The following is a 26,454-nucleotide window of genomic DNA, read 5'->3' on the forward strand; positions in this document are numbered from 1 at the left end:
TTATAGTGATTATTGATAGATGTGTGTTTATTGCCAATTTAAACTTTGCTTTCCAGGTGATTTGGTATTTTTTTCCTTTTCCTTTTTTTCTTATTGTGGTTTGATAATTTTCTTTTCTATTAGCTTGGTTTCTTTTTGGTTTTTGTGATTCTACTGTATACTTTTCATTTGTGGTTACCCTGTGTTTCTAGTACACTAACTCGTTACTGTATCTGTTTGCTTTAGACTGATAGTCATGTAGGTTCAAACACATCCTAAAAAGAACAAAGAAAAAAAGAGAGAGAAAAAAATCTATAATTTCTTCCTCCCCTCTCCCACCTTTTATAATTTTGATATTCTTTTTTAAATTTATTTTTTACATCTTCATGTTTATTCTCTTGCAGTTCACTGTAGTTATTGCATTTCCAATTACGGGTTTCTCATTGCTATAGCTTCCTGTTTCTTTTCTATTTAGAGTAGACCTTTCAATATTTCTTTTAGCATAGGTTTAGTATTACTAGATTCTCTTAATTTTTGCTTGTCTGTGAAATTCCTTATCTCTCCTTCTACTCTAAAAGATAGTCTTGCCGGATAGAATATCCTAGGTTGCAGCTTTTTCTCATTCAGGACTTTGAATACATCTTGCCACTCCCTTCTGGCCACCCGTGTTTATGTACAGAAATCAGCTGAAAGTCTTATGGGAGTTCCCTTGTAACTATTTGTTTTTCTCTTACTGCCTTTAGAATCCATTCTTTATCTTTCACTTTGGCCATCTTAATTATAATATGGCTTGGTGTAGGTCTGTTTGGGCTCTTCTTTTTTGAGACCCTCTGTGCCTCCTGTACTTGGATATCTGTTTCCTTCTTTAGGTTTGAGAAGTTTTCAGTCATGATTTCTTCAAATACTCTTTCAATCCCTTTTTCTCTTTCTTCTCCTTCTGAGACCCCTGTTATGCATAGGTTTGCATGCTTTATATTATCCCATATTTCCCTTATACTGCTTTCATTGGTTTTTATTTGCTTTTCTTTCTGCTGTTCTGATTGGGTGACTTCTGTTACCCTGTCTTCTAAGTCACTTATTCATTCCTCTGCAATATCTAGTCTGCTTTTGACTGACTTTAGCTCGGCTCTTATCTCAGCAATTGAGTTTTCTGTTTTTAATTGACTCTTTATAGTTTCAATTTCCTTTTTAAAGTATTCTCTGTCTTTATTGATAGTCTCTTTTAGTTCCTTCAGTGCCTTGATCATTCTCTTTTTGAAGTCATGATCTAGTAGACTATTAGTCTATTTCATTGATCATTCTTTCAGAGGATTTTTCTTGTTCTTTTAATTGGGAGTAGTTCCTCTGCCTCTTCATTTTACTTATATTTCTCTGGCTCTGTGGATTTATGAGTATCAGTTATCTGCCGTGGTCTTGAAGGGCTGTTTTAGTTTCTGTTTTTTTTTATTTAAAGTGGGAGCATTCCTATGTAGACTGTATACATCTAATAGTTTGTTGCTATGGCTCTTCTTAGTATGGATAGTTGCCATATCTTTCTTCCATGAGTGTTGGCTGTTATCCCTCTGATTAGGGGTGTGGTTAGAGTTGTGGTTTTCAGAACTTGCCCTGATTGTTGTTGTTGAGCCAGGCCTCCTTTTTTGTTCTGTAGTTGTCATATCCTTGGCAGGGTCCTGGTATGCTCACTTTTTGCTGGAATAGAGACGTCTAGACCCATTTCTGAGCTGTGGTGTGTAGCAGGCAGGGTTGGAGCACTTCAGCTGGGAAGAAGAGTAGGCAGGAGATGTGCACTGGGAGGTGCCCTCTCTGGTGTTGTCTGTCACTTGTTTTGCAGGCTTACAAAGTACTCTTTATTGACGCTGCCTTTGTCCCCGCCTTATCTGTGGGAATGTTGGCCACCTGGTCTGGTGTCTCCCAGGTTCTGAGCCTCAGGAACCACCAGTGCAGATCCAGCATTCAGGCACTGGGAACCGGGATAGCAAGCATGCAGTCACACACCTGAATCTGTGGTGTGCCAGAACTCTGCTCACTGCCTGCTCATCCCAGAGGTGAGAGTCTACAACGGGTCCAGAGAGAGCAAATCTGCCGTCTCTGCCTGGGGCTATAAACAAATCTCAGTCCTGCCTGTGAAGTTGCAGGACCTCTTGGTCTGGATTCAGCTTTCAGCCCTGCCTCCATGCAGCAGTGATGGCTATGACCAAGCCCCACCTCTCTTCTCATGCAAGAACACACCAAGTGGAGAAAGCGGCTATGGTGTGTTGCGCCCCTACCCCCCCACCCCAGCTGTTCTGTTCCATACACACCCCCAGCCAGAGCTCACACTGCCCTCCAGTCCCCTGAGGCTGCCTTTGTGCAGCGGGCCCCAGCCCTTTGCCTGGGCTCCTTACCGATCTCTAGCAGCCAGCTGGCTTGTCCCTGCTGGCTTGTGTCTCGGGCCGGGGATCACAGGGACCCTCCAGGTAAGTTTCCCTGAGTTCTGTCTGCCAAGCATTTTGCCAGTTTCTCCCCCAAGCATCAGAAGCTCTGCTTCTGTCCCTGCTGACCTCCTGGCTGGAGAAGGGGGCGTCCCAGCATGAGGGTACCTTTCTTCTCATGCCACTCCCTCCCTGCAGTACTGGTCCTGCATCGATTTTTCCTTTTTCATTTCTTACCGGATTTTGTGACAATCCTCTTGTATTTTGAAACAAGAGACACTCTGCCAAAGTTCTGTAGGTGTTCTGTGCAATTCAGTGGGTTTGTAGTTGTAATTCTTGGTGTATTTGTGGGAGAGGGCGAGCTGTGAGTCTCTCTACTCCACCATCTTAGCTTAACCCCAAAACAGTCCTTCTTAAAGCAAAGTGTCATCATGCCTGTCCTTTTTAAACCCTTCATTGGATCACAGCAGCTGTAAGTAAAGGTCAGATGTGTTAGAGCAGTACTGGAGTCCCTCAGTGATTTCCTGAAAGCAGCTTCTTCATCCTTGCTCTGCTCCCCGTGACTGCAGGTAAGACCACTATCCAGTGCTCAGACTCCCCAGGAGGCTTCAAGCCTATGTGAAGCACTGGCTGTTTCCTCTTCCTGAAGTGTACTCTTCATCCGTCACTTTACTTTTTTGCTTTCTCAACAAGCTTAATTCCATTCTTAAGAAACTAGTTCAGATATTCCCCCATCAAATGTCCTCTCCCCACGTAATTTGAACCCCAATTTACCTCCATCCTTGAACATGTATCTATTGTTTCTGTCACATTGTAATTTGTTTATAGGTTTGTCTCTTATTACCAAGTCCAAATTCTGCTCACCACACGACAGGCCAATAAATTGGAAAACAAGGTGTTACGGCAAGGAATAACAACTTTATTCAAAAAGCCAGCAGACCAAGAAGATGGGGACTAATGTCCTAGGGAACCATCTTATCCAAGTCAGAATTCAGGCTCCTTTTATACCAAAAAGGGGAGGGGCTGTGATTGGTTTTTGCAAACTTCTTGGTGTCAGAATCCTTTGTTCTTGGAGCTGTCCATATAGATCAGGTCATGGTGTCCCTGTAAACCTCCAGCAAGACAGATGTTATTTTCTATTCTGCAAAGCTTTTATCTTTATATGAATGGGAAAGTGTTATACCCTTAAAGGTCAGAATCTTGAGAATGGGCTGTGCTGTGTATTTCAGGCTACAGGCAGCACTCTTTTACATAAGATACAGAACCAGTATGACTAAGCACAGGAAACAGCACAGGGTTAGAGCTAAAGCAGCATGTCTAATGCAGAGTCAGATTTGTTCTTCCCTGTTGCATTCTTATCCAGAGGGTGCCACAAGCAAGCCCTTACCTGAAATTCCCCTTTGTCCCCATCCAGCACTTGACACAGTGCCTAGCACATAGTTGGTACTCAGTGTTTGTGGAATGGAGTTGAAAGAACAAGATGCCAACTATTTGTTTATTGAAATTTAAAGGTCTTGGGAAGCTATATTGTAGGCTCAGGTTTACTGTAATCACCTAGATTTCTGTGTTCACTAGATAAAATTCTGTAATCATTACCCAGACACCTTTTTAAAGTTCTCCAGGAGATAAACAGGTATAATGTGGCCTAGAGCAAGTTCCACTTGCAAAGATGCCGTAGTTAAAACATATTGGCCACAGGAAACTTTAGACTCATAAATGGGAGTGAAACATTGGGGGTCTCCTACTATAATTCCAGAGGCCCTTTTCTATCTCATGATTTCTCCTGTGAGTCCACTTGGAGGCCAGGCCAGCTCTGTAGGATTTGACCTTAGCCAATGGAGGTTTGTTTTCTTACTCTCTATCAGAAGTTAGTTAGAAAAGATGTTTAAAATTGTTCTCACTAAACATACTCATTACTAATTTGACAGTTAAAGTACCGACTTTAAATCCTTCACTTTACTTTCTCTACTCTTTTAAAAATGTGTATAACAGACTTGATCCCACTGCATGTCTTGTTTTGTTCATACATTCAGCAAATAATTAATGAAGCACCTACTATATGCCAGTTCCAAGCCACGAGACTATAACACTGATCAAAAAATAGGCCAGAACCTTGGAGCTTACATTCTGGTGAAGGAAACAAGTAAAATACAGGCTATATGAGATGGAGAAAATAGAAGAGAGTGAGAGATTGGGGGCATAGGCAGAGGGAGATGTTGCAGTTTTGAAGATTGATTAGGAAGTGACTCACTGAGAAGGTGTCATCTGAGTAAAGACCTGAAGGAGAGAAGACAGCAAACTTACCAGGGAAATGATTATTCCAGGCAGTTGCACGAGCGGACCTAACATCCCCAAAGCAGGGGCACCCATGCTGTGCATAAGTCACAGCAAAGGAGCCAGCATCTAAAGAGATGAGAGAAAAGGAGAGAGTAAATGAGGAAGTCTCAGAGAGGTCAGGGGTCCTGGTGATGCAGGACCTTGTGGGTCCTTGTAAGGACTTTGGCTCTGACCCTGAGCAATAATATTGGAGGGTTGGATTCGAGGTATAGCATGATCTGACTCAGGGTTTAAGGATCATTCTACTGTATGGAGAATAGATGTTAGGGTCAATAGGAAAAGCAAAGATAAGACAGGAAATTGTTGCAATAATCCAGGAGAGAAGTGATGGTGACTTTCTCAGGGAAGGGGGAGTGGTACTGAGGGGACAAGAAGTGGTCGGATTCTGATAGGCTGCTCTGACATCAAATGGACAGAGGGAGAGGAAGAGGGGAGTCAAGACTAAGTCTGAGGTTTCTAAGTTACTGGAAGGATGGATTTGGCCTTAACTGAGACTGTAAGGTGTGGGAGGAGCAGGTTTGAAGGACAGTTCAGGGGGTTGTTATTTGACAACCCAGTGAAATCGCAAGGAGGCAGTTGGATATATGAATCTGGAGTTCAGGAATGGATCTGGACTGGAGATAAATTTAGGAATTATCTGCATGAGACTGGACGAGCTCACCAAGGAAGTGAATATGGATAGAAAATAGGAAAAAGCAGAGGTCCAAGGACAGAGCTACCACAGGGAAAACAGACCTTAGCCCGAGGAAGCTGTGACAGATGGGGGAAGATAGGACAAAAAGCAGAAAAGTGCCCTGTCTAGAGAAAGCAAGTGAGGAGGCGTGGGGAGCCAACGTGGTCAAATGCTGCTGCTCAGTCCAATAAGTACTAAAACCTCACCAGTCCATCTAACAAGGTGAAAGTAATCAGTACCTTTGAAAAGAGCAGTTCTAATGGTGGAGGTCAACACGAATTAGAATCGATTCAGTAGATGTGAGGATGGCAGCTGGAGAGAGTGAATACAAACAAGTATCTAAGGTGTTTTTTAAGGTAAGCAGAGAAATGTAGGAGGGACTAGAGGCAAAAATGAGTGAGGAGGGATTTTCTTTTAAGTTGTGAAAAACAACCACATGTCTGTATGTGGGTGAAAATGATTCTGTGTAGAGGGAACATTAATGATTTAAGGGAGAAGAGAATTGCTGGGGTTTGCTCTTGAATAGGAGAGCAGGAATAGGGGATGCAGGGTACAACTGAAAGGTGGCAGGAGCGGAGAGCTGACCCAGTAACAAGGGAGAGGGTGCAGAATAAGGATGGTAGGTGGATGGGGGAGCTTTGGAAGAGGTCTCCTGATTGTCAGTTTTCTCAGTGACATTGAAGTCTTGGCCATCAGCTGAGAGGACTGAGGGAGAGGTAGTGTTTAAGCGGAGGGAAGGTGTGAACTGGCTGTTTAGGAGTATGAAACAGTGAACAGGTGATGAAAATACAGGGCAATTTTGAGGGCAGAATTTAGGGCCCATTTGAGTTGTGTTATGAGCTGAAGATGAGCCCACTCAATATGGCTTCACACAGCCATGCTCCATTGCAAGGATACAAAGGTGGTGTAGGGGGAAGAGTGGCCAACTGAGCATGTTGGAGCAAGGGAGAGATGACAGAGTTGAGGGTGTAATGCAAGGGATTGTTGCTGAAGGCAGACATGGCATTTATACTTGGTAAAGAGGAAAGAGGGATCATGAGAAGGGTGTCAGGTAAAGTTGGTAAGTTCAACAGATTGTAGGCCCTGATGAAGGTGTGTCAAGAGATAGCCCTAGAGAGAATAAGCAGGAAAGACAAAATAGTAAAAAAAGATCATTGAAATTGAGTTTCGGAAGGGTTACAGTTAATAATTAATGGTAAGGACAAAAGCTAAACTAATGATTCTCAAACTTTAATGTGCATGGAAATCCCCTGAGGTTCTTGTTATCATGCACATTTTGATTCAGGAAGTCTTGGTGGGCAGAGCCTGAGACTCTGTTGCTATGATGCTGTTGGCCCAGGGATCTCATTTGAAAGGCAATGGCCTAGAGTGATATTTCTCAACCTAGCAGTAAATCACAGCCCCTTATGGAGTTCAAAAAAAAAAAAAAAAAAAACACACACACACACCGATGGTAGACAAATCTTGACCAGTGAATCAGTTTTTCTGGGTTGGATTCAGTTTCTCTAGAGTGGATTTAGAGTTGATTATATTATAAATGATCTCCAAGTTATACTACAGTGAAGCCAGGATTGAAAGCCTCTGGCCTAGAATGTGTGGCTCTGAGTGTGAGTGACTTGAAAACCAAGATTATTGCAGGAAGGGAGTCATAATTGAGAAGCCAAGATGTTGAAAGTGTCATCTTTGTGATTATTAAAATCATCAGAAATTATGACAAAAATTATACTGGATAAAATGACTGAGTCCAGAGGTTTATAGATGACAAATATATATATATATATATATGTATATATATAAATTGGGTGAAGAAATTGGGTGACATCTGATGGCATGAGATTGAAAGCAAAGGTGTTTGGAGAGCATGGTCTGGAATAGAGAGTGCAGATCAGGGAAGACACTTCCTGGCCCCCCAGGCCTGGTGGTGTGTTGGGTCTGGGAAGTCAAACACCCACCGTGTGAGAGGACCCCAGAAGAAACAGCAGCATCACGAAGAACTAGGATTAGTTAGTGAAGAATGAAGAAAACAATGTAAAAAGAGGTTGAAATTTTGGAGGCGGCTGCTGCTATATTCCAAGGGAGTGTGGGAGGATTTCAAAAGTTTTGGAGAGTGGGTGATGGGGACATGCAGAGCAGAATGATTCCAGGGCAGGAGGTGAGTGATGACCGGCAGTCTGGATGGGAGCTTCTTATGGAGATAAGGTCTCAAAGCAGGATGCTGAGACAAGACTGGGACTTCCAGGGTATAGGGAACTGGGAGGGGGCATCTTGCCAGAAACCAGAGTCCTTTTGCTCCTTTTTTCATTCCTACAGCTATTTTCTAGCTGTAGACCCCGTTGTTTCAAACAAAGGCATACAGGCAAGCCTAATGTGGAAAACATCAAAGCAGAGCTTTGGTTAAAGCCAGAGTTCGGGGAGGAAGGCAGTGTCCCTCACAGAGTCCAGGGGTGCTGCCACAGCACTTAAGGCTCCTCAGGGGTCCTTGAAGCTCAGGTCATAATCACTGCTCCAGGGTTGGTGGGAGACACCTGAGGAAAATGCAGAGTCATGTAAAAGATAGTGAAGATCACATACTCAGTAATCATGTAAGTCTTCTAAAATCCTTGTCAACAGTGCAGATTGCTTTCTTTCTCCCATGTAATAAACTTTCCAAATAACCAAGTGGTTTGCAGTATCCCTTGGGATCACTTTATGTCATTTATGATCAGGATAACATTACTGTTCTTAACTGGTATTATGTACGTAGAAGAAACCATAGTTTTGAACAATCCTGACTTAGATCGGGTTCTCTGGAAGCAGACCTGAGGCAAAGGTTTGGATACAAATGGTTTGTTATGGAAGCACCCCAAGGAGAGCCCTGTAAGTGGGCGGAGCAAGCAGGGATCTAAATCAAGGGAGCCCAACAGTACCTTCTATAAGTGGAAAGCTTTCTTAAGAATTACCAAGAAAACCTGTGGTAAAGACTAGATTCAGAAGATACTAATTTCAGCTTTCAGTTATCATTAAGCAGTTTTCTTACAATCTGAATTTTGTTACCTTTCCCCTTGTAGTTCTAGCAAGATTGTATTAGCACACATGTAAGACCAAATTTTCAGAAAATCCAGCTTAAATGAGAGTGAGTCTTTGATCAAATATACCCAAGCACATGACTGAATATGCTGTCTTTATTTAAAATGAAATGCATGTTTTAAAACTTCACTATTATAGATGAATTGCCTTCTTTCTCACTTCCATTAGTGTAAATATCAACAATGTTTAGCTGTTTCAAAATTTATATCATTACAAATAGCTGCTCTTATCTACATCCTCAGTATGTTTATTTCAAGATAGTTGTTTTTTGTTTCTCCCTTTAACTTGCCTCTCTGCTAAGGATTAGAGAAGCGTTAGATGTAATTTGGAGCTGTGCAACATCTAGACCCCAGATAGATTTAGAGATTAATTTCCAGACCTCTTGTGGTGCTGGGGAAGCTCCTTAAGATTTTGAAAATGGCAACACTATTGACTCCCTACCACTAAAGGTTACTTCTATCTGTATCCACACGAATGCAAAAGGAAAGTTTAAGTGTGGTAAATATCAATGTTGTTTTGCTTTATGGAGAAACCTGTCGTAGAAAAACGCAAGTTTTATAGGACAAGAAATAGTTGATCCTTCTTTAGGACATCTTATGCAGATACACTTCCCTCCTTTCATTCTGTAAGGATAGCATTGCTGTTGCTAAACGGATATTTGCATAGAAAAATAGTTCAGTGATTTTGAACAGTCATGTCTTAAGGTTCTCCAGAAGCAAACCATGAGCCAAAGATTTGATGCTAGTGATAGGCGAGGAAGAGCTTTGAGTATGATTTGTATGCTAGATTACGTTGAGAACTGATAGAAAACCTTCCCCCTCCCCAAGTATGTTGTCTTAGATACATCTGTAAATATGTGTTTGCTACATTTTAAAGTCGGTGTATTTTCAGGGAAATTTAGTCCATTTGTTTCAGCAAGGCTACACGTAGATCATCCAAATGTTGTTTTATTAGAGCTGCATGATGTCTAACATGCCTTTTGAGCTTTTTAAATAGTCCTTAATTCTTTTCTGAAAAGCAGCAGGTAAGTTGCCAAGAGTAAACAAATCAAATAGGAAAAGATTTGAGTCCAGTTTGAAATGCTTAGCCTATTATTTTTGATTGAGTTCTGAACTTGGTGGTGCACATCCCCGATTCCTGCCTGCAGGGCAAAGTGAAAACAATTTGAACACTGTATTTCCCATCTGGGTCATTGACATTTGAGAATAATGTACTACAGACAGAATCAGCATGTTTGGCAGGTGAGTGATACTTAACATGATGTGACCTCAGAAAGTTACTTCTTCCCATTTGCAGAAGTTCATAGCCTGGAACAATGCTATCCACATTGGAAAACATAAGTTAGGACAGACAGCCATGGAGGGATCCACTCTGGGGATTTATCTGTTTCTCTTGTGCATCTTTAGGTGGAATGGTTGAAAAATGAAGACATCATCGATCCTGTTGAAGATCGGAATTTTTATATTACTATTGATCACAACCTCATCATCAAGCAGGCCCGCCTCTCAGATACTGCAAACTATACTTGTGTTGCCAAAAACATTGTTGCCAAAAGGAAGAGCACAACTGCAACTGTCATAGTCTATGGTGCGTGAATTTTTGAGGTCTCAATCTAGTTCAGATCAAACTGCAGTTTCTCGTTTTGATTTTGAAATGTCAAGGGAAGAGGCCCCTTTTCATTCCCCATTGCTGCTCTCTTCCAGCTTCTCATGTGGACACTGAGGTTTAACTGCTTTCCTGATACACGTGAAAAACTAGACTTGGAGATTCCCAGCCCTTTGTCAGTCAGTTTATGGGAAAGTGAAGGAAATCTATCTAGGGAAGCAGTAGCATCTCCTGGTACTTAAGCCCTGTTCCTCCATAGCCTGGACCACTGAGATCTAGGGGGAGTTCTGAGATGAAGATGCCTAAAGCAGCTTGCTGCTTATTCTGTGGCCTCAAGAGAGTGATTGCAAAACCTCAGGTAGACTGGATCTGACACTAACTTCGAACACATCAGACCAACTTGAACAACCTGGTACTTGCTTTTAACTCCATCAGGGGCATCCCGAGTGAGACAGTGGCTGCCATCGCCAGCTGGCCCTATTGCTAACCACGTAACAAGGTTCAGTACACTGACTCCTTTAGGAAGCTTCCTTTCCACTCTGGCCCTTTCTAATCCATCTCATCTCTAAACCTGTCATTTCTCCAGAAGTACTAAATGATCCCGCAGCCGTTTTGCTGTGACATACGATCCTTTTATCTCCCTGCAGGCTTTAGCACTCAGTGGTTTTCTCCTAGTTTCACAAGTTAGTTCCATTTCCCCACCTAAGCTTTTAAGCTCCTTTGTAGACTAAGAGACAGCTCTATGAACTTACGTGTATATTTCACAGTGTGAGATACATAGTAGGTCTTCATGTTCTTGATGAGTTATTGTCTCAGGAAACAACAACCCTGGTAGGTGTTTTGAGGTCCTGCCACCTTGGGAATGGCATGGCTACCACTTCGACTGCAGGGAAGCTCTTCATGGCTGCTCCAGTGTTAAATGGCACTCTGAGGGACTTGTCTAAGTGACGATGAAGGAAGGACAGCCGCTGGCAAGTATGTGGCTTCTGACACTTACTTCAGATAGCGCTGTTTGGTTGGATGTGTCTTTATGCTTTAGGGTCTTAAGAGAATAGAAACCGCTGTGATGTTCGAGAGGTTGAATATAATGATGCTTTAAAACTGTCCTTTTCATTACAGGACAGATGCATACTATTTTTTTTTAAATACTTTAAAGTTTTATTTCCTAGCCCAGATAATGGCTATGTTGAGTTGTAAGCAGTTGCCTTTCTTAAATCACAATGAGATGTTTCTCACTTTTTGTCTTTTTCTAAACTGTCTGAACAACTTAATTAACAGCATTGGAAATGCAAGAGAAATGGGATACACCTCAGCTTATACCAATCATAAATGACTAATGAAGGCAGACTCTAAATAGATATATTACATAGGTGTTTAATATACAAGCGAATCTCTTTTCCTTTGTATAGCATGCTTTCAATATCTGTAAACATTCTTCAGAAAGGATCAGACACAAGTAACTTAAGCATTTTGAGTTTAGAAAACAACATGGGACTAGGGCTCAGGAGTCTTGTGTTCTAGGACTGTTTCTATCAATAACTGACCTTCACTTGGTCCCTTACCTCCTTCTCCAAAGGGAGGGACTAAGCCTAGGATCTTCAAGACGTATCTTTCTCTAAAAGTTTGATTATTCATTTCTCATTAAAATCCTAGCAGAGCAGTACATGTGTACTCTAACTCCAAATACCGACTTGCCAGTGTATTAGTAAGCAGTTTATACTGACAGTTCCACAGCACTTGGGGTTTTGTGAAATTGAGCAGGATAAATTGCTTCTTGGAACACTAAATGAAACTCTACCTATCAAACATCTGCTTGTCCTTTTCATGGCCTCATAAAATAAGTTGTCCAGGGCTCATAGGTTGGGCTCACTAGAATTCTACAGGAAAACATAAACATCTAACCAGTATTTCATGTTTGAGTCTGTTGCATATATTTCATTTTGTTAGCATCATTTTTAGAATGCAGATATATATATCCATTATAGTAAATTTGGGAAACACAGAAAAAAGATCAAAGGGAAAATGCCTATAATTCTGTCATTTTGTCATCCAGAGATAGCTTTTTAAAAAGATTAATATTATAATACTGGTATTTTCTAAGCATAGATAGAATTTTGAAATAAGGAATAGAAATATATTTTTTTACTTAAAACATGTTGAAATATTCATGTGTTATATTACATAGATTTCTACAACATCATTTTTAATTGCTGCCTAGGAGTCAATTACATGAACATACATGTTCACCATTTTCCTATGGTTAACATCACAATTGTTTTCAATTTATGTTTATATAAACAATAACTCTGCTGTGAAAAATACCCTGTCTGTGTCAGTATATATAATGCACTCATGATTATTCCCTTTTGTGTAAGTTCCCAGAGAAGGAGATGATGGGCATGTAATGTCCACATATAAGGTTTGTGTTACTTGAGTGACACTCTTTACTCTCAGGAAGCGGATGCATATACTAGTTGTGCCGTGTCCTAACCACCAGGAAAGAATTTTTTGTTAGAAATTGCGTAATGTCAATAATTTCATGGATGCACATAGTGAAGTACTAAAGTATATCAGAGTATATACTTTTTATATTTTCTAGATTACCTCCAGAGGTGAATCATGAGTATAGTGTTAGAGTGTAGGTTTTTTAATCTCACCTATGCTGATGGCTCCATCAAACACCATAATTAGTCTTTATACACAAAATACGTGTCCATTTCAATTCCATCAACTAATCGCTAATTCACACAAATACTCAGTTGCAAATCCAGCTATATAAGACTGTTTAAAAACCAGATTTACTTATTAATGAAACTAACTAAAAATCCTTAGAAGACTATAAAGTTTTTATATACTAAAGAAAAACAATTATCTGTTAGTAAGAAAAGGCTAAATGATTTTATAAGTTCCCATGCTTCAGAGCCACTTGCAGCCTTGACATAAAAATGTAAACATGTATTATTTGAGATGAGATGTCGAAAGTAGTTTTTGAGGTAAGGGGATTTAAAAAAAAAATGGCGAAGGAGAGAGAGAGACACAGTGTCCTATTTTCTTTTCTGAGTAGGTGAATAAATGTTGATAATTCATTTTATTTCTATGCCTAGATTCTTCAGCTCTGCAATAAAATTTTGATTGAATGATATCCAAGGTCTCTTCTAGCTTTGAAGTTTTAGATTTTTTTATGGTCACTTGGGAGATGACTTTTTTGTTTGTTTTACGTGTGGTTTGTGTGTCTCTGTGCATATGCACATATGTTTAATTCACATTTTATTATTTACCTCATTGCAGTAAACGGAGGCTGGTCCACCTGGACAGAGTGGTCTGTGTGTAACAGCCGCTGTGGACGAGGGTATCAGAAGCGCACGAGGACCTGCACCAACCCAGCCCCCCTCAATGGTGGTGCCTTCTGTGAAGGTCAGAGTGTGCAGAAAATAGCCTGCACCACGTTATGCCCAGGTAAATAAACCACTGCTCTCATTCCAAATGTCTCCACCCATCCTGGAAATAAATTTTAGGGTCTACATAAAAAGCCTTATTCTTGACCTAAATGTGTGATAAACATTATTCGGATCTATCATAGCATTCAGTGCTTACATTGCTGGGAAATCAAGTCTTTTCCCTCAGAAGATTACATAACTTTATAACCCAAACATGCAAATAGTATAAAACAGGAGATTAAACACACATGAATATAATCCTTCTCTATTACTCAACAAAATTATTGAAGCCAAGATTGCAGGTTCTGTAATTCAGGGCATTTGAGCAACATTGAAAACCACACATTTAGGATAACAACCCTTGATCTTCAGAAGGCCATAGAAATTCATTGGAACTGAAATTTAGAGAACATTTTAGGCTGAAATACTTGATATTTGGTGTCAGTTTCTGGGCAAGGGCGAATAAAACATTTGGAATGAATTAAGAGAAAGTCTAAGCTTTGTGACACATGAACTAATGGATTTTGAAAATACAGTGCAGTCAGTTCTTTATTATCTGTACATGTTGGTCACCTGGTATGTGAGTTATTTGCAGTGGTACCTATTGCATCCCCCACCTCTGAGCATCTTCTGTGCTGTATTGTCACAAGCTCGCATCCATTGGGAAATTGAAGTTAATATTTGCCAAAACCAAAACTCATTAAAATGTCTTAGTATACAGTATATTGAAAAGTTAAGCTAAAATTATTTTGAAATAGCCCATAAATTTAGTGTACCCCATTGGGGTAGCTATTATATTCTCACTTTCATTATTAAGATACAAACTTGTTACTTCCCTTTATTTTGCCTAACTTTTGTCCAGTTCATCCTTCAGTAGAACCTTTGTCAGAGATGGGTTGGATAAATGAACTGGAGAGAAAAACATTATTATATTTTATTCCTATGTTAATTTCCAAATGTCAAAACAGTATCCCACGCTGGACCCTTTGAGAGCTTTTATTTATGGAACAAATTTTGACACTTAGCTAGGCTAAGAATTTCAGAATTTTATCTTGTACTCTCTTATATTCTATCTACATACTGATTCTCATAATTTGAAATACACAGAGCAATTTTAAATTGAAATAGAAATACATGTGTATATATATGTGTGTGTGTAAGTGTATGTGTGTGTATGTGTTGTGTGTTCTTTGGAGTGGTACAGGTCAAAGCAAATGTCTTTTCTCCAGATAGCTGGGAGTTGCTTATATAGATACCTCAGTACAACTGAAATATTAATGTTTTCATCATTTTTTCATGTGGGCATATTTATATCTCTATACATATTATGCATAATATATTTACACAATAATTTGAATATGAAATCACATAGCTTTCCCAAACTTTATAGGCTGTTGAAATTCGTATACTTTCTATCAATATGCAGGTGTAACATGTTATGTGTATTGCATGTTCAATAAATGATATTTGATACTGTCTTACACTGAACTCTAGACAATTCTGTATTTCAAGGAAAATTTTTAAAAATTTAACTCTTATTCCAATATTTTCCTTTTATTTATATAAGAACCTTTAAAGAAAGCACTTCATTATTTTTTAAATTTATTTAAAAATTTTTTGTTTTTTGTGGGGGGAGATAATGACGTTTATTATTTTTTATTTAACAGAGGTACTTGGAGTCAAACCCATGACCTTGTGCATGCTAAGCATGTGCTCTACCCACTGAGCTATACCCTCCCCCACAAAGAATACATTTTGAAGTATGATCGTAGTGAAATTCACTATATATTTTCTCATTAGAATTTAAGTTTTGTTTTTAAACTTTACTAACAAGCCAAGCATCAAAATTAAGAAGAAAGTGAGTTTATTCTAAATGACTGAATCACAACAAAAAATTAGGAATATGCTTAAATATTATTTTTAAAATAAAAATAGAATGTACATACATCATCAAATAATGTAATAGAGTCATCAAATAATAAATGGAAAATAATAGTCTTTTCAAGAAGACATTGCAGAAGCTCTCCAGAATCAAGCAACAAGGATGGAAATATAAAATAAAAGCAGTATAAATGAATATATGTATGCCCATGTATAACTGAAATTGTGCTCTACACTAGAATTTGACACAACATTGTAAAGTGACTATAACTCAATAAAAAATGTTTAAAAAAACAGTATATAGGACATAGATGATTGATACATAGATAGATGAATAAATGGGTGGGTGACTAAATGGATGGCTAGATAGATTTCTTCCCCAGTCTACCAACGTCTTCTTAACCCCACACAGGTTTACTTGCACAAGCCACATGACATTATCCATGAAGGAATCTTGGATCTTCTTTTCAGAAGTCCCCTAATTTTCAATCCAAAATCCAGAAGATTCCTCTTTATAAAGAAAAAGGGACACCACCACAGTTTACTTTTATATAGCTCCCTGTGACAACTTTGCTTTCTGCGTGTCCCATTAAGCTTCCCGTGTGTCCCATTAAGCTTCCCTTAGTTGGTCAGTGAGGCAATAGTCACACATCTCTTGAGGAAAGTTCGCAGAGCCCAGACGATTTATGTAAAGCATGCACTACTTCCACCAGTTAAAATGAATGTAGTACTCCTGGGTGGGGCACTTTCTTCAGTGTTTAGTGTTTCATTTATACTTGATCTCTGCTCCCCTCTCCCCTAAAGAAGCTCCTTCTCCTTTTTGATACCTCCTAGTCTGATACTGGTTTTTTGTGGCAGTGGATGGCAGGTGGACCTCGTGGAGCAAGTGGTCTACCTGTGGGACCGAGTGCACGCACTGGCGCAGGAGGGAGTGCACAGCGCCAGCCCCCAAGAATGGAGGCAAGGACTGCGATGGCCTCGTCTTGCAATCCAAGAACTGCACTGATGGGCTGTGCATGCAGAGTAAGTCTATTTGAGCAACTGACAGACACTTGGGGTGGGGGGGTCTGAGGTTTAGCTATTTGGATTTCTTTGAAGGAGATATTAAAAATTGAAAAATCCTGAACAACAACAACAACAAAATGCAATACTATACAAATATTCCAGGTCTCTCTCAACATTGAAAAAATGGATCTCCCAGGAACCAGAATGAATAATAACTGTGTCCAGTTAACAAATGACACACACAGTATTGCTTTCCCGAGCAAAAGGTAATTTAGTCATTTCCATGAAGGAGCTGTCATTCTTTTCAAAGCAGGGGACTGCTACTCAGTTTTATTAGAGTGCACAAAAGGGCACCTTAAACGCTTCAGAGTCACGTGACTTCTGAAAAATAAGCTATTTATTCCTAATTCGTGTCTGACTAAACCAACATCCATGGAATTTAAAATATATGTATGAGAAACATTTTTGCAGGCAGATTTACCAGTTTACAACAAGTGTTTCATGGGAACATCTTCATAAGACCTTGAAAATGCTGGGTTTGTGTTATACATTATGTTTATCTAAAAGGAATAATGTTTATAAAACATAAGTCTTTAAAAAATTGGATATAGAAGATTGACTTAGGAATATAGTGGGTGCTATAAGCTAAATATTCTCCATTTTTCATGGCTTTGTTCCTTAGGGTTTCTTAATGAGATGGTAGTTTGATTTCCATACTTGCAAACTCTTACTCCTTTATTGAAGAGCCCTTAGCTATACAAAATTTACCATTTTTCATGACCATGAATTAAGGTACTAAGAATTGTTTTGAAATCACACCTATATGGATGAATGGATCAAACAATGTGCTGTCTTTGGATCTTAATTAATGGCAGCCAAGTGTTGACATTTCTTGTAACACATTACAAATTGCTTGTGGAATACAAGCAACCAAGTGTATTTGTATGGAAGTATTTGTATTTGTCATTTAAGAATAAGATATTTTATTTTCACCACATTTATAAAGTTCTTTTTACCTTCCAGAGTCTGTACACACAGGGACCTTTAAAAAGAAACCTTACTTAAAATACAAATAGGTAATTATGTTGCTGACATGGAATAAAAATCCTATGAGACTTATTTTTCTGTCCACAGTACATGGTATTCTTTGAGGACAGGCTGCAGCTGAGTGTGGTAAAGCACAGCTTCTGTTTGTGGTTTGGGGACTGCTACTGTGCATCTCACTAAATCTGTAGAGAAATAAAAGAATGGAAAGAATACAACTATTTTACTGACCATTTATCCAGAGGTACAAGGTTTGTTCCTCTAGGTGTTAGTGTGAGTTAAGGCTTAAAATGAAAACATACTATACACAAGTTAACTTTTTAACATTTTTGATTTAGTGTTCTTCTAGTGTTGACCAAATTGATTCAGGTGATCAAAAAAATAGCAATATTTGAAGTGTCTCCTTCTCTCAATATTATATTTCAACGTGGGTGATTTAATGCCTCCTGTTTCTATTATGCATATTTTAAAATTCCCAAAGCAACCTATTTAACAAGGAGCACTGTGCTGCAAGACGGAACACTGGGCCTTTGTTAGTTACACAAAATGACACATTCTAAATTGTGACATTTGTTAAATACAAGCATGACATATTCAAATGAAGACTTTCATGATATAGCATCTAACTTCTTACTGCATCTAATTTATTTCTTACTGCATTAATAGAATTTTTTTAATGATTGCATATTTACCTATAATGAAGGCACAAGGTGTGTATGTAAATAAGGAAGGGGAATGAGGCCATGAGGGGTTTATTTTTGTTTGTTTGGTTTTTTTTGATAATCTCGCTTTTTTTAGTTTTGGGTTTTTTGATTTTTTTTTTTTTTTTTTTTTTGAAGGGGGAGGTAATTAGGTTTACTTATTTTTGGAGGAGATACCAGGGATTGAACCCAGGACCTCCTGCATGCTGGGCATGTGCTCTACAGTTTGAGCTATGCCCTCCCCTTTACAAGAGGGGTTTTTTGTTGTTTGTTTTTATTTCTTTATCAAGTCTCCTATTAGACTGAAACATTCGGGTGTTTGAATTAAAATCAGTTAAAAAGCTATTTCTTTTTACAATTCTGATTTCTTATAGTAACTTAAGTCAGGAAAGTCATTTATTTGCCCTCCTGTATCTTCTCTAGTGCAAAAGGGAATTGTAGTCTGTGCTGTTATCAAGTTCCTCAGTGATAACCTGAGAAATTGTTGTGGTATATAATTGCAGTATTTTATCGTGAAAGCTATAGTTTCTGTTTACCAGTAAGCTGGGTGTTTCTGGTATATCATTACTGACAAAGAAATAATAATGTTCTTGATCCTTATTTTGGAACAAAAGACTTTCTAATAGTGAAAGTACCAAGGTTGCAAGAGGGTCAGGTCTTTATTAAGAAGAAGAATGGGAGTAGAAAAGATAGTACTAGGAATTATCATTTAATGTTTATTTACTTTAGGAGAATTAGTGTCTTCAATGCATTGATAAATAGCTTTTTACCAGTATTGAAATATTATCTCAAAATAATCCTAGTCTATTTACCATTGAATTAAGTAGGCAACACAGCCTCTGAATCTGCTCAAAATTGTCTACATATGATTCAGATACAAACGTAGATATGCTGCTAGGAAGAATAAATTCAGAGTTCATAATGGATGTCAGTAGAATTCAGAGTTACCTAGATAACGTAGTATAGTGTATATTTTTAAATAAAAAATTAAACATTTTATTGAAATATAGTTGATTTACAGTATTAGTTTCAGGTGTACAACATAGTGATTCAATATTTTTATAGGTTATACTCCATTTAAAATTATTATAAAATATTGGCAATATACCCTGTGCTGTACAATATATCCTTGTAGCTTATTTATTTTATACATAGTAGTTTGTATCTCTTAATCCACTACTCCTATCTTGCCCCTCCTGGTTTCCCTCTCCACACTGGTAACCACTATCTGTAAGCTCTTTATCTGTGAGTTTGTTTCTGTTTTATTATATTCATTTTTTTTTGCACTTAACAAATATTTATCAAGTGCCCATTACATGCCAGACATTGTGCAAGACAGGAGAACAGTATTGAACAAACACTGTCTTTTCCCAGAGGGGACTCGGTCTACAGAGGGACCCAGACAGAAAAATGCTTTAGGGTGATGATGGCATTACAGGAGGGCATGAGGATGCTTAGGATGGGACTCCAACCCATTAAATCTTCCCTTACTGCTCCAGCCACGTTGATCTTCGTATCCTTTAACTGGTTACAAAATGTACACTTTGTAGTGTAGTGTATTTTATAACCCAAATTGGTACTTAGGAGTAATACAGAGTTAAATATATAAAAAATGTTAGTCAATGCCTATTCAGTAATTTGTTTAAAATAATCATATTCAGATACATTTCTTCCTTAGCCACTTTCCTCATTATAGACACCTTTGACTCAAAATGTGTAGAAATACTGGGTAAAATATTAAAACTTAAAAGACATACACACACACTTGGAGTGTGTGTGTGAGAGAGAGAGACTATCAAATTCAAAAGAAAGATAAAGAAATGCTCAAGTGCTAGAAATGAAGTAGGGACTCAAATCTAGAGAAGTACCTGAATGAGTGGACACCAGAACAACCAAGAGGGGCATTAGACATGGAGGTAGGTCTAGCGGGTGGCAGTTAGGGTTTCAGTTCTGAGGCTGAGAGTTGAAAGTGAGAACTCTGAATAAAGCTGGTCTCTTAAGTGGCTGCCCCCATCATAAAGAATTGCTGGAAATTTTCTACTCATCAGCCCAGGGAAGCCACAGGAAAATTCATGGTAAAGAAAAGAAAAATGAAGTCTTAAGTAAAACCACAATCCTACACCCAGTCTGGATAGGGAGTCTAAGGTAGAGGGAGCGAAATACCCAAGTATATGTAACTTACCTACTTGGTAACTCTTCTGGAGTACCAGTGGAAGTGAACAGCAAGCCATTCTCTAGAGTTCTTTCCACAACTCAAGGGCATTGGTCTATGATAAAAATAGCCCACTCCTGAAAATGAACTTAAAATACAAAGTTTTGTATCACCCAGAGGGAATAGTCTGCTGCAAGGGAGAGTTGGCAACGTAATAAACAGGTGAGCTAGTTCTCTAATAACATGGGCTGCTAGAGTAATCTGAATGAGGCTATAAAATAAATAAAAAGATAAACCTTTCATAAGCACAAATGAAAAAATAGAATATTGTGGAAAAGGCAGGCAGATTTAGGGAAAAATCAAATGGAATGTGATCCACTGAAAGTTAAAACTCAATGAAAGTTTAAAAATCAGATCATGTAAGAGACAGCTTTATATAACTCTGAACCTAAAATTAGTAAACTGGAATGTAGATCTCATGAAGCTTTTCTGAATACAGGGAGGAAAGATAAAGTGAGTGATTATATAAAAGATAGGTTATAACACATGGAAAATAGAATGAGAAAAGTCTCAAATATATTATTCAAGAAAGCAAAATTAAAAGTTTTCCAGACAAAATAGGGAGGGCTTACTACTCACAAACTCTCAATAAATTATGAAAAATGTAAAAATTGATTCTTTTAAAAAAAAGAGGGACCAATTAAGGGACAGTTGAAAATAAGATGAAACTAAAGTATAGACAACAGTTAACACAGAATATGGGAAGTTATAATGTTTTTATATATTCAGGAAAAGAACAGCAATGCTATTTGCATTAGACTTTACTGATTCAAGTGTTTCAGTTAAAATGTCAAGACTGACTACATAAAGGTTGAATATATAAATTCAGAATAAGATTTTTAAGAGCAGGAAAGTAGCAAAAAAAAAGTGTAGTTAAAATTGAAAACAAGATGGTATATATTACGTTATCATATATCAAGGATAATAATGTGAATGAATTAAACCTACCTATTAAAGATAATTCAAAATTAAAGGAAAAAATTCAGTTTTATAATGTTTGTCAGAGACATACTTAAATCATAACTATAGTGAAGGACTGAAAGTGAAGAATTGGAACTTACAATATGGTTCAATCTTTATTTTAAAATGTCCAGTTAATGGCTTTGATTATCTGATTGGGCCATTCTTAATTCAATTCCACTTCCCAGTACACCCAAGTAACATATATTAAAGATTGGTTTTACTCATAGTTTTCATTTAGATTCTTATTTTTCTTAACTTTTATTGTTTTTAGAATGCTTAATTTTCTTTTGAATTATTAATCAAAAGTTTTCTCAATTGTTTACCAGGCTATTAGTTTTTGTGTAAGACATCTTAGAAATCCAAGTGTTTCCTCAATGCCAACTAAAGTTTATTTATTTATTTTTTTAAATTGAAGTGCATTCAGTTATAATGTGTCAATTTCTGGTATACAGTCATGCGTATACTTAGATTATATCTGTTGTCATATCCTTTTTCATTAAAGATTACTACAAGATATTGAATATAGCTCCTGGTGCTATACAGACGAAATCTGTTTTTTAATCTGTTTTTATATTTAGTGGCTAACATTTATAAATCTCAAACTCCTGAATTTATCCCTTCCCACTCCCTTGCCCCAGTAACCATAAGATTATTTACTATGTCTGCAAGTCTTTCTGTTTTGTAGATAGATTCATAGTGTATTTTTTTTTCTTTTTTTTTTTTTTTAGATTCCACATATGAGTGATATCATGTGGTATTTTTCTTTCTCTTTTTACCTTACTTCACTTAGAATGATCTCTGGGTCAATCCATGTTAATGTAAATGGCATTATTTTATTCTTTTTTATGGCAGAGTAGCATTCCATTGTATAAATATACCACAACATCTTTATCCAGTCACCTGTCGCTGAACATTTAGGTTCCTTCCATGTCTTGGCTATTGTATATAGTGCTGCTATGAATTTTGTGGTGCGTGTATCTTTTCAAATTAAAAGTTCCTCCGGATACATACTGAGAAGTGGGGTTGCTGGATTATATGGTAGGTCTATTTTTAGTTTTTTGATGAATCTCCATACTGTTTTCCATAATGGGTACACCAAACTACATTCCCACCAACAGTGTAGAAGGGTTCCCTTTCCTCCACACCCTCTCCAGCATTTATCTTTCATGGACTTTTGAATGATGGCCATTCTGATTTGTGTGAGGTGATACCTCATTGTAGTTTTGATTTGCATTTCTCTGATAATTAGCGATACTGAGTTTTTTTTCATGTGCCTATTGGCCATTTTTGTGTTTTCATTGCGGAATTGCTTGTTTAGGTCCTCTGCCCATTTTTGGATTGGTTTTTTGTTTGTTTGTTTGTGATTAAGTTGTATGAGCTGTTTGTATATTCTGGAAATTAAGCCTTTGTCACTCACATCATTTGCAAATATTTTCTCCCATCCCATAAGTTGTTTTGTTTTGTTTACGGTTTCCTTTGCTGTGCAAAAGCTTTTAAGTTTAATTTGGTCCCATTTATTTTTGCTCTTATTTCTACTTCCTGGGTAGACTGCCCTAGGAGAACATTGCTAAGATTTATGTCAGAGAATGTTTTGCCTATGTTTTCTTCTAGATTTATCATGTCTTGTCTTATATTTAAGTCTTTAAGCCATTTTGAGTTTTTGTGTAAGGACAACTGAAGTTTTTAATCAAAAGACTTTGAGGATTATTTACAAAATTATTCAATATTTTGAAGATATAATAATGCTAAATGTTAGCAAATGTGCAGTAAAATAGAATCTTGTATTTTGCAAATGGGAATACAGATTTTTATGATTATTTGGGTAAGCAATTTGACAATGAGTTAAGAGCTTTATAATTATTTATACCCTTTGATACTGTAATTCTATGTCAATGGATAAATTTTAAGTAATTGTGAATACCTAAAATATATGTGCCAAATATGTTTATATTTGCATTTTATTGTAAAAATGCAAAATCTTAAAGTCCAGTATTATATCAGTGATTAAGTAATACATATTCATAAGGTGGAATATCATATAGCCACTAAAATATTTTTGATGGTTTAACATGGAAAAGCAGAATATGGATTTATATATGCATCTAGTCATAACCATATAAAAATAAGCTTAGGAAAAAGATGAGTGAAATTTATGCATTTATGCTAGTGAGATTACAAGTAATTTTTTTCTTTTTTAATGTGCTTTCTTCCTCCATATTCTTTATACTTAGTGTTTCATCATGTTGTAATTGTAAATGACTTTTTAAAAAAGGAATGTTGCAGACTGGCTAGAACAACTGCATGATCTTGAAAACAGGACTCTCGTCTTGGGGTTTGAGATGTAGCAGTATCACTGGCCTGACCTGGGAATTTGGTCACATTGATTCAAATTAGATTAGATTTAAATTAGATTACCAAGAAAAAGATTTTCATAAAATAGTTGTATAAGACCGTAGTTGTATAAAACCCTAGGTTCAAGAGTTACTTATACCCAGTAAACCAAGTGCATATATAAAAGGATTTTGAAAACACAGATTTGGAACTGAATTACACTTTTGCATTATTTCTCAGTTGCTTATCTTATACATATTACTCTGTCCTTGCAACCATACTTTTTTTTTTTTTTTTTGAAGTACCATCAGTTATAATGTGTCAGTTTCTGGTGTACAGCACAATGTCCCAGTCATGCGTATACATACGTATATTTGTTTTCATATTTCATACTTAAACTGTTTAATAAACTGACTTCATTATATGATAGTATGTAACTTCATTTGTGAAACAAGGTTGGGGTCTTTAAGCAATTTCAGAAACTCCAGTAAATTTTTAAGCCATCCACACACAGTTGATATTGAAGTTGATAACATATATCATGTATACATTACACTGGCTATATCCTCATTGACCTGAAAAAAGTAGTTCTTACACTGGAGACACTACTTTCAAATTAAGGACTTCCAGAAAAATTGATGTTACTTCACTAGAATACATTATTAAAGGGTAATTAAAAACCATCAGAGTCATTTGATATCCCAGAAAGAAGTTGGACATTATTGGTTTATAAGCACAGTGTTAATTGAGAAACAAAATTAAATACTGGAATCCTTAGGTATGTAAAAGGTATGGATTGCATTGAACAAGAAAGGGTAGATGACTTTGAGCACTTTTAACTATTGAAAATAACTAAGCATACATGTCTGATATCTCTGATACAAGAAACTTAATGTTAATAACAGATTACTGTTTTTATTTAATAATACTATAAAATAGTATACTTATTCAGAAGGCAGTGATGGATGGTCTATTGTGATGTGCACCTACTTACATTTCTTTTTAACATCCCTGAGTTTATATGAATGTAGCTCCTGGTTTTGCCATATGGTTTTATTTATTTTTTAATTGAAGTACAGTCAGTTACAGTGTGTCAGTCTCTGGTGTACAGTACAATGTCCCAATCATATATATACATACATATATTCATTTTCATTTTTTTTCCATTAAAGGTTATTACAAGATATTGAACACAGTTCCCTGTGCTATACACAAGAAACTTTTTAAAAATCTATTTTTATATATAGTGGCTAACATTTGTAAATCTCAAACTCCCAAATTTATCTCCTCCCATCCCCTTTCCCTGGTAACTATAAGATTGTGTACTAAGTCTGCTTCTGTTTTATAGATGAGTTCATAGTGTGCTTTTTTTTTTTTTTTTTTAAGATTCAACATATGAGTGATATCATATGTTATTTTTCTTTCTTTCTGGCTTACTTCACTTAGGATGATGATCTCTAGGTCCATCCATGTTGTGGCAAATGGCATTATTTTATTCTTTTTTATGGGAGAGTAGTATTGCATTGTATAAACATACTGCAGCTTCTTTATCCTGTTATCTGTTGATGGACATTTAGGTGGTTCCATGTCTTGGCTATTGTAACTAGTGCTGCTATGAACATAGGGGTGCATGTATCTTTTTGAATTAGAGTTCCTTCCAGATGTATACCCAGAAGTGGGATTACTGGATCATACTCTGTTTTTCGTTTTTTGATGAATCTCCATACTGTTTTCCATAATGACTACACCAAACTACATTCCCACCAGCAGTATAGAAAGGTTCCCTTTTTCTCCACACCCTATCTAGCATTTATCATTCGTGGACTTTTGAATAATGGCCATTCTGACTTGTGTGAGGTGATACCTCCTTGTAGTTTTGATTTGCATTTCTCTGATAATTAGTGATATTTCATATGTCTATTGGGAATTTGTATTTCTTCATTGGAGAAATGCTTGTTTAGGTCTTCTGCCCATTTTTCGATTGGGTTGTTTGGGGTTTTTTTGTTATTAAGTTGTATGAGCTGTTTATATATTCTTGAAATTAAGCCTTTGTTAGTCGCATCATTTGCAAATATTTTCTCCCGTTCGGTAGGTTGTTTTGTTTTGTTTATGATTTCCTTTGCTGTGCAAAAGCTTGTGAGTTTAATTAGGTCCCATTTGTTTATTTTTGCTCTTATTTCCATTGCCTAGGTAGACTGCTCTAGGAGAACATTGCTAAGATTTATGGAAGAATGTTTTGCCTGTGTTTTCTTCTAGGAAATTTATCATGTCTTGTCTTATATTTAAGTCTTTAAACCATTTTGAGTTTATTTTTGTTTATGGAGTGAGGGAGTGTTCAAACTTCATTGATTTACATGCTACTACCCAGTTTTCCCAACACCACTTGCTGAAGAGACTGTCTTTTCTCCTTTTCTCCATTGTATATTCTTGCCTCCTTTATCAAAGATTTGACCATAGGTCTGTGGATTTATTTCTGGGCTATCTGTTGTGTTCCATTGATCCGTATGTCTGTTTTTATGCCAATACCATGTTGTTTTGATTACTGTAGCTCTGTAATATTGGCTGAAGTTTGGGAGGATAACAGACTACTCACTAGAAATGAAATAGAATTAGCAATAAAAAACCTCCCTGCAAACAAAAGTCCAGGATCAAGATGGCTTCACTGGGGAATTCTATCAAACATACAAAGAAGAATTCATACTGGCCCTTCTCAAACTCTTCCAAAAGATGGGAAAGGAGAGAGTACTCCCAAACTCGTTCCATGCAGCCACCATCATCCTGATACCAAAACCAGACAAAGACACTACCA

At 37.2% G+C, this 26,454-nt stretch overlaps 1 protein-coding gene across 2 annotated transcripts in view; it reads left to right on the forward strand.

The window, feature by feature from the left end:
• Nucleotides 1-26,454, forward strand: part of UNC5C (unc-5 netrin receptor C) — a 338,296-nt gene that overhangs the window by 260,078 nt on the left and 51,764 nt on the right. For both annotated transcript variants that reach the window (XM_074343589.1, XM_074343600.1), the window contains 3 exons: nt 9,873-10,053; nt 13,360-13,527; nt 16,248-16,412. In XM_074343589.1, coding sequence (XP_074199690.1) covers nt 9,873-10,053; nt 13,360-13,527; nt 16,248-16,412 — 514 coding nt within the window. The remainder of the gene's footprint in view (nt 1-9,872; nt 10,054-13,359; nt 13,528-16,247; nt 16,413-26,454) is intronic.

The sequence above is a fragment of the Camelus bactrianus genome, chromosome 2 (genome assembly GCF_048773025.1).
Source record: "Camelus bactrianus isolate YW-2024 breed Bactrian camel chromosome 2, ASM4877302v1, whole genome shotgun sequence".
Classification (NCBI taxonomy): Eukaryota; Metazoa; Chordata; class Mammalia; order Artiodactyla; family Camelidae; genus Camelus; species Camelus bactrianus.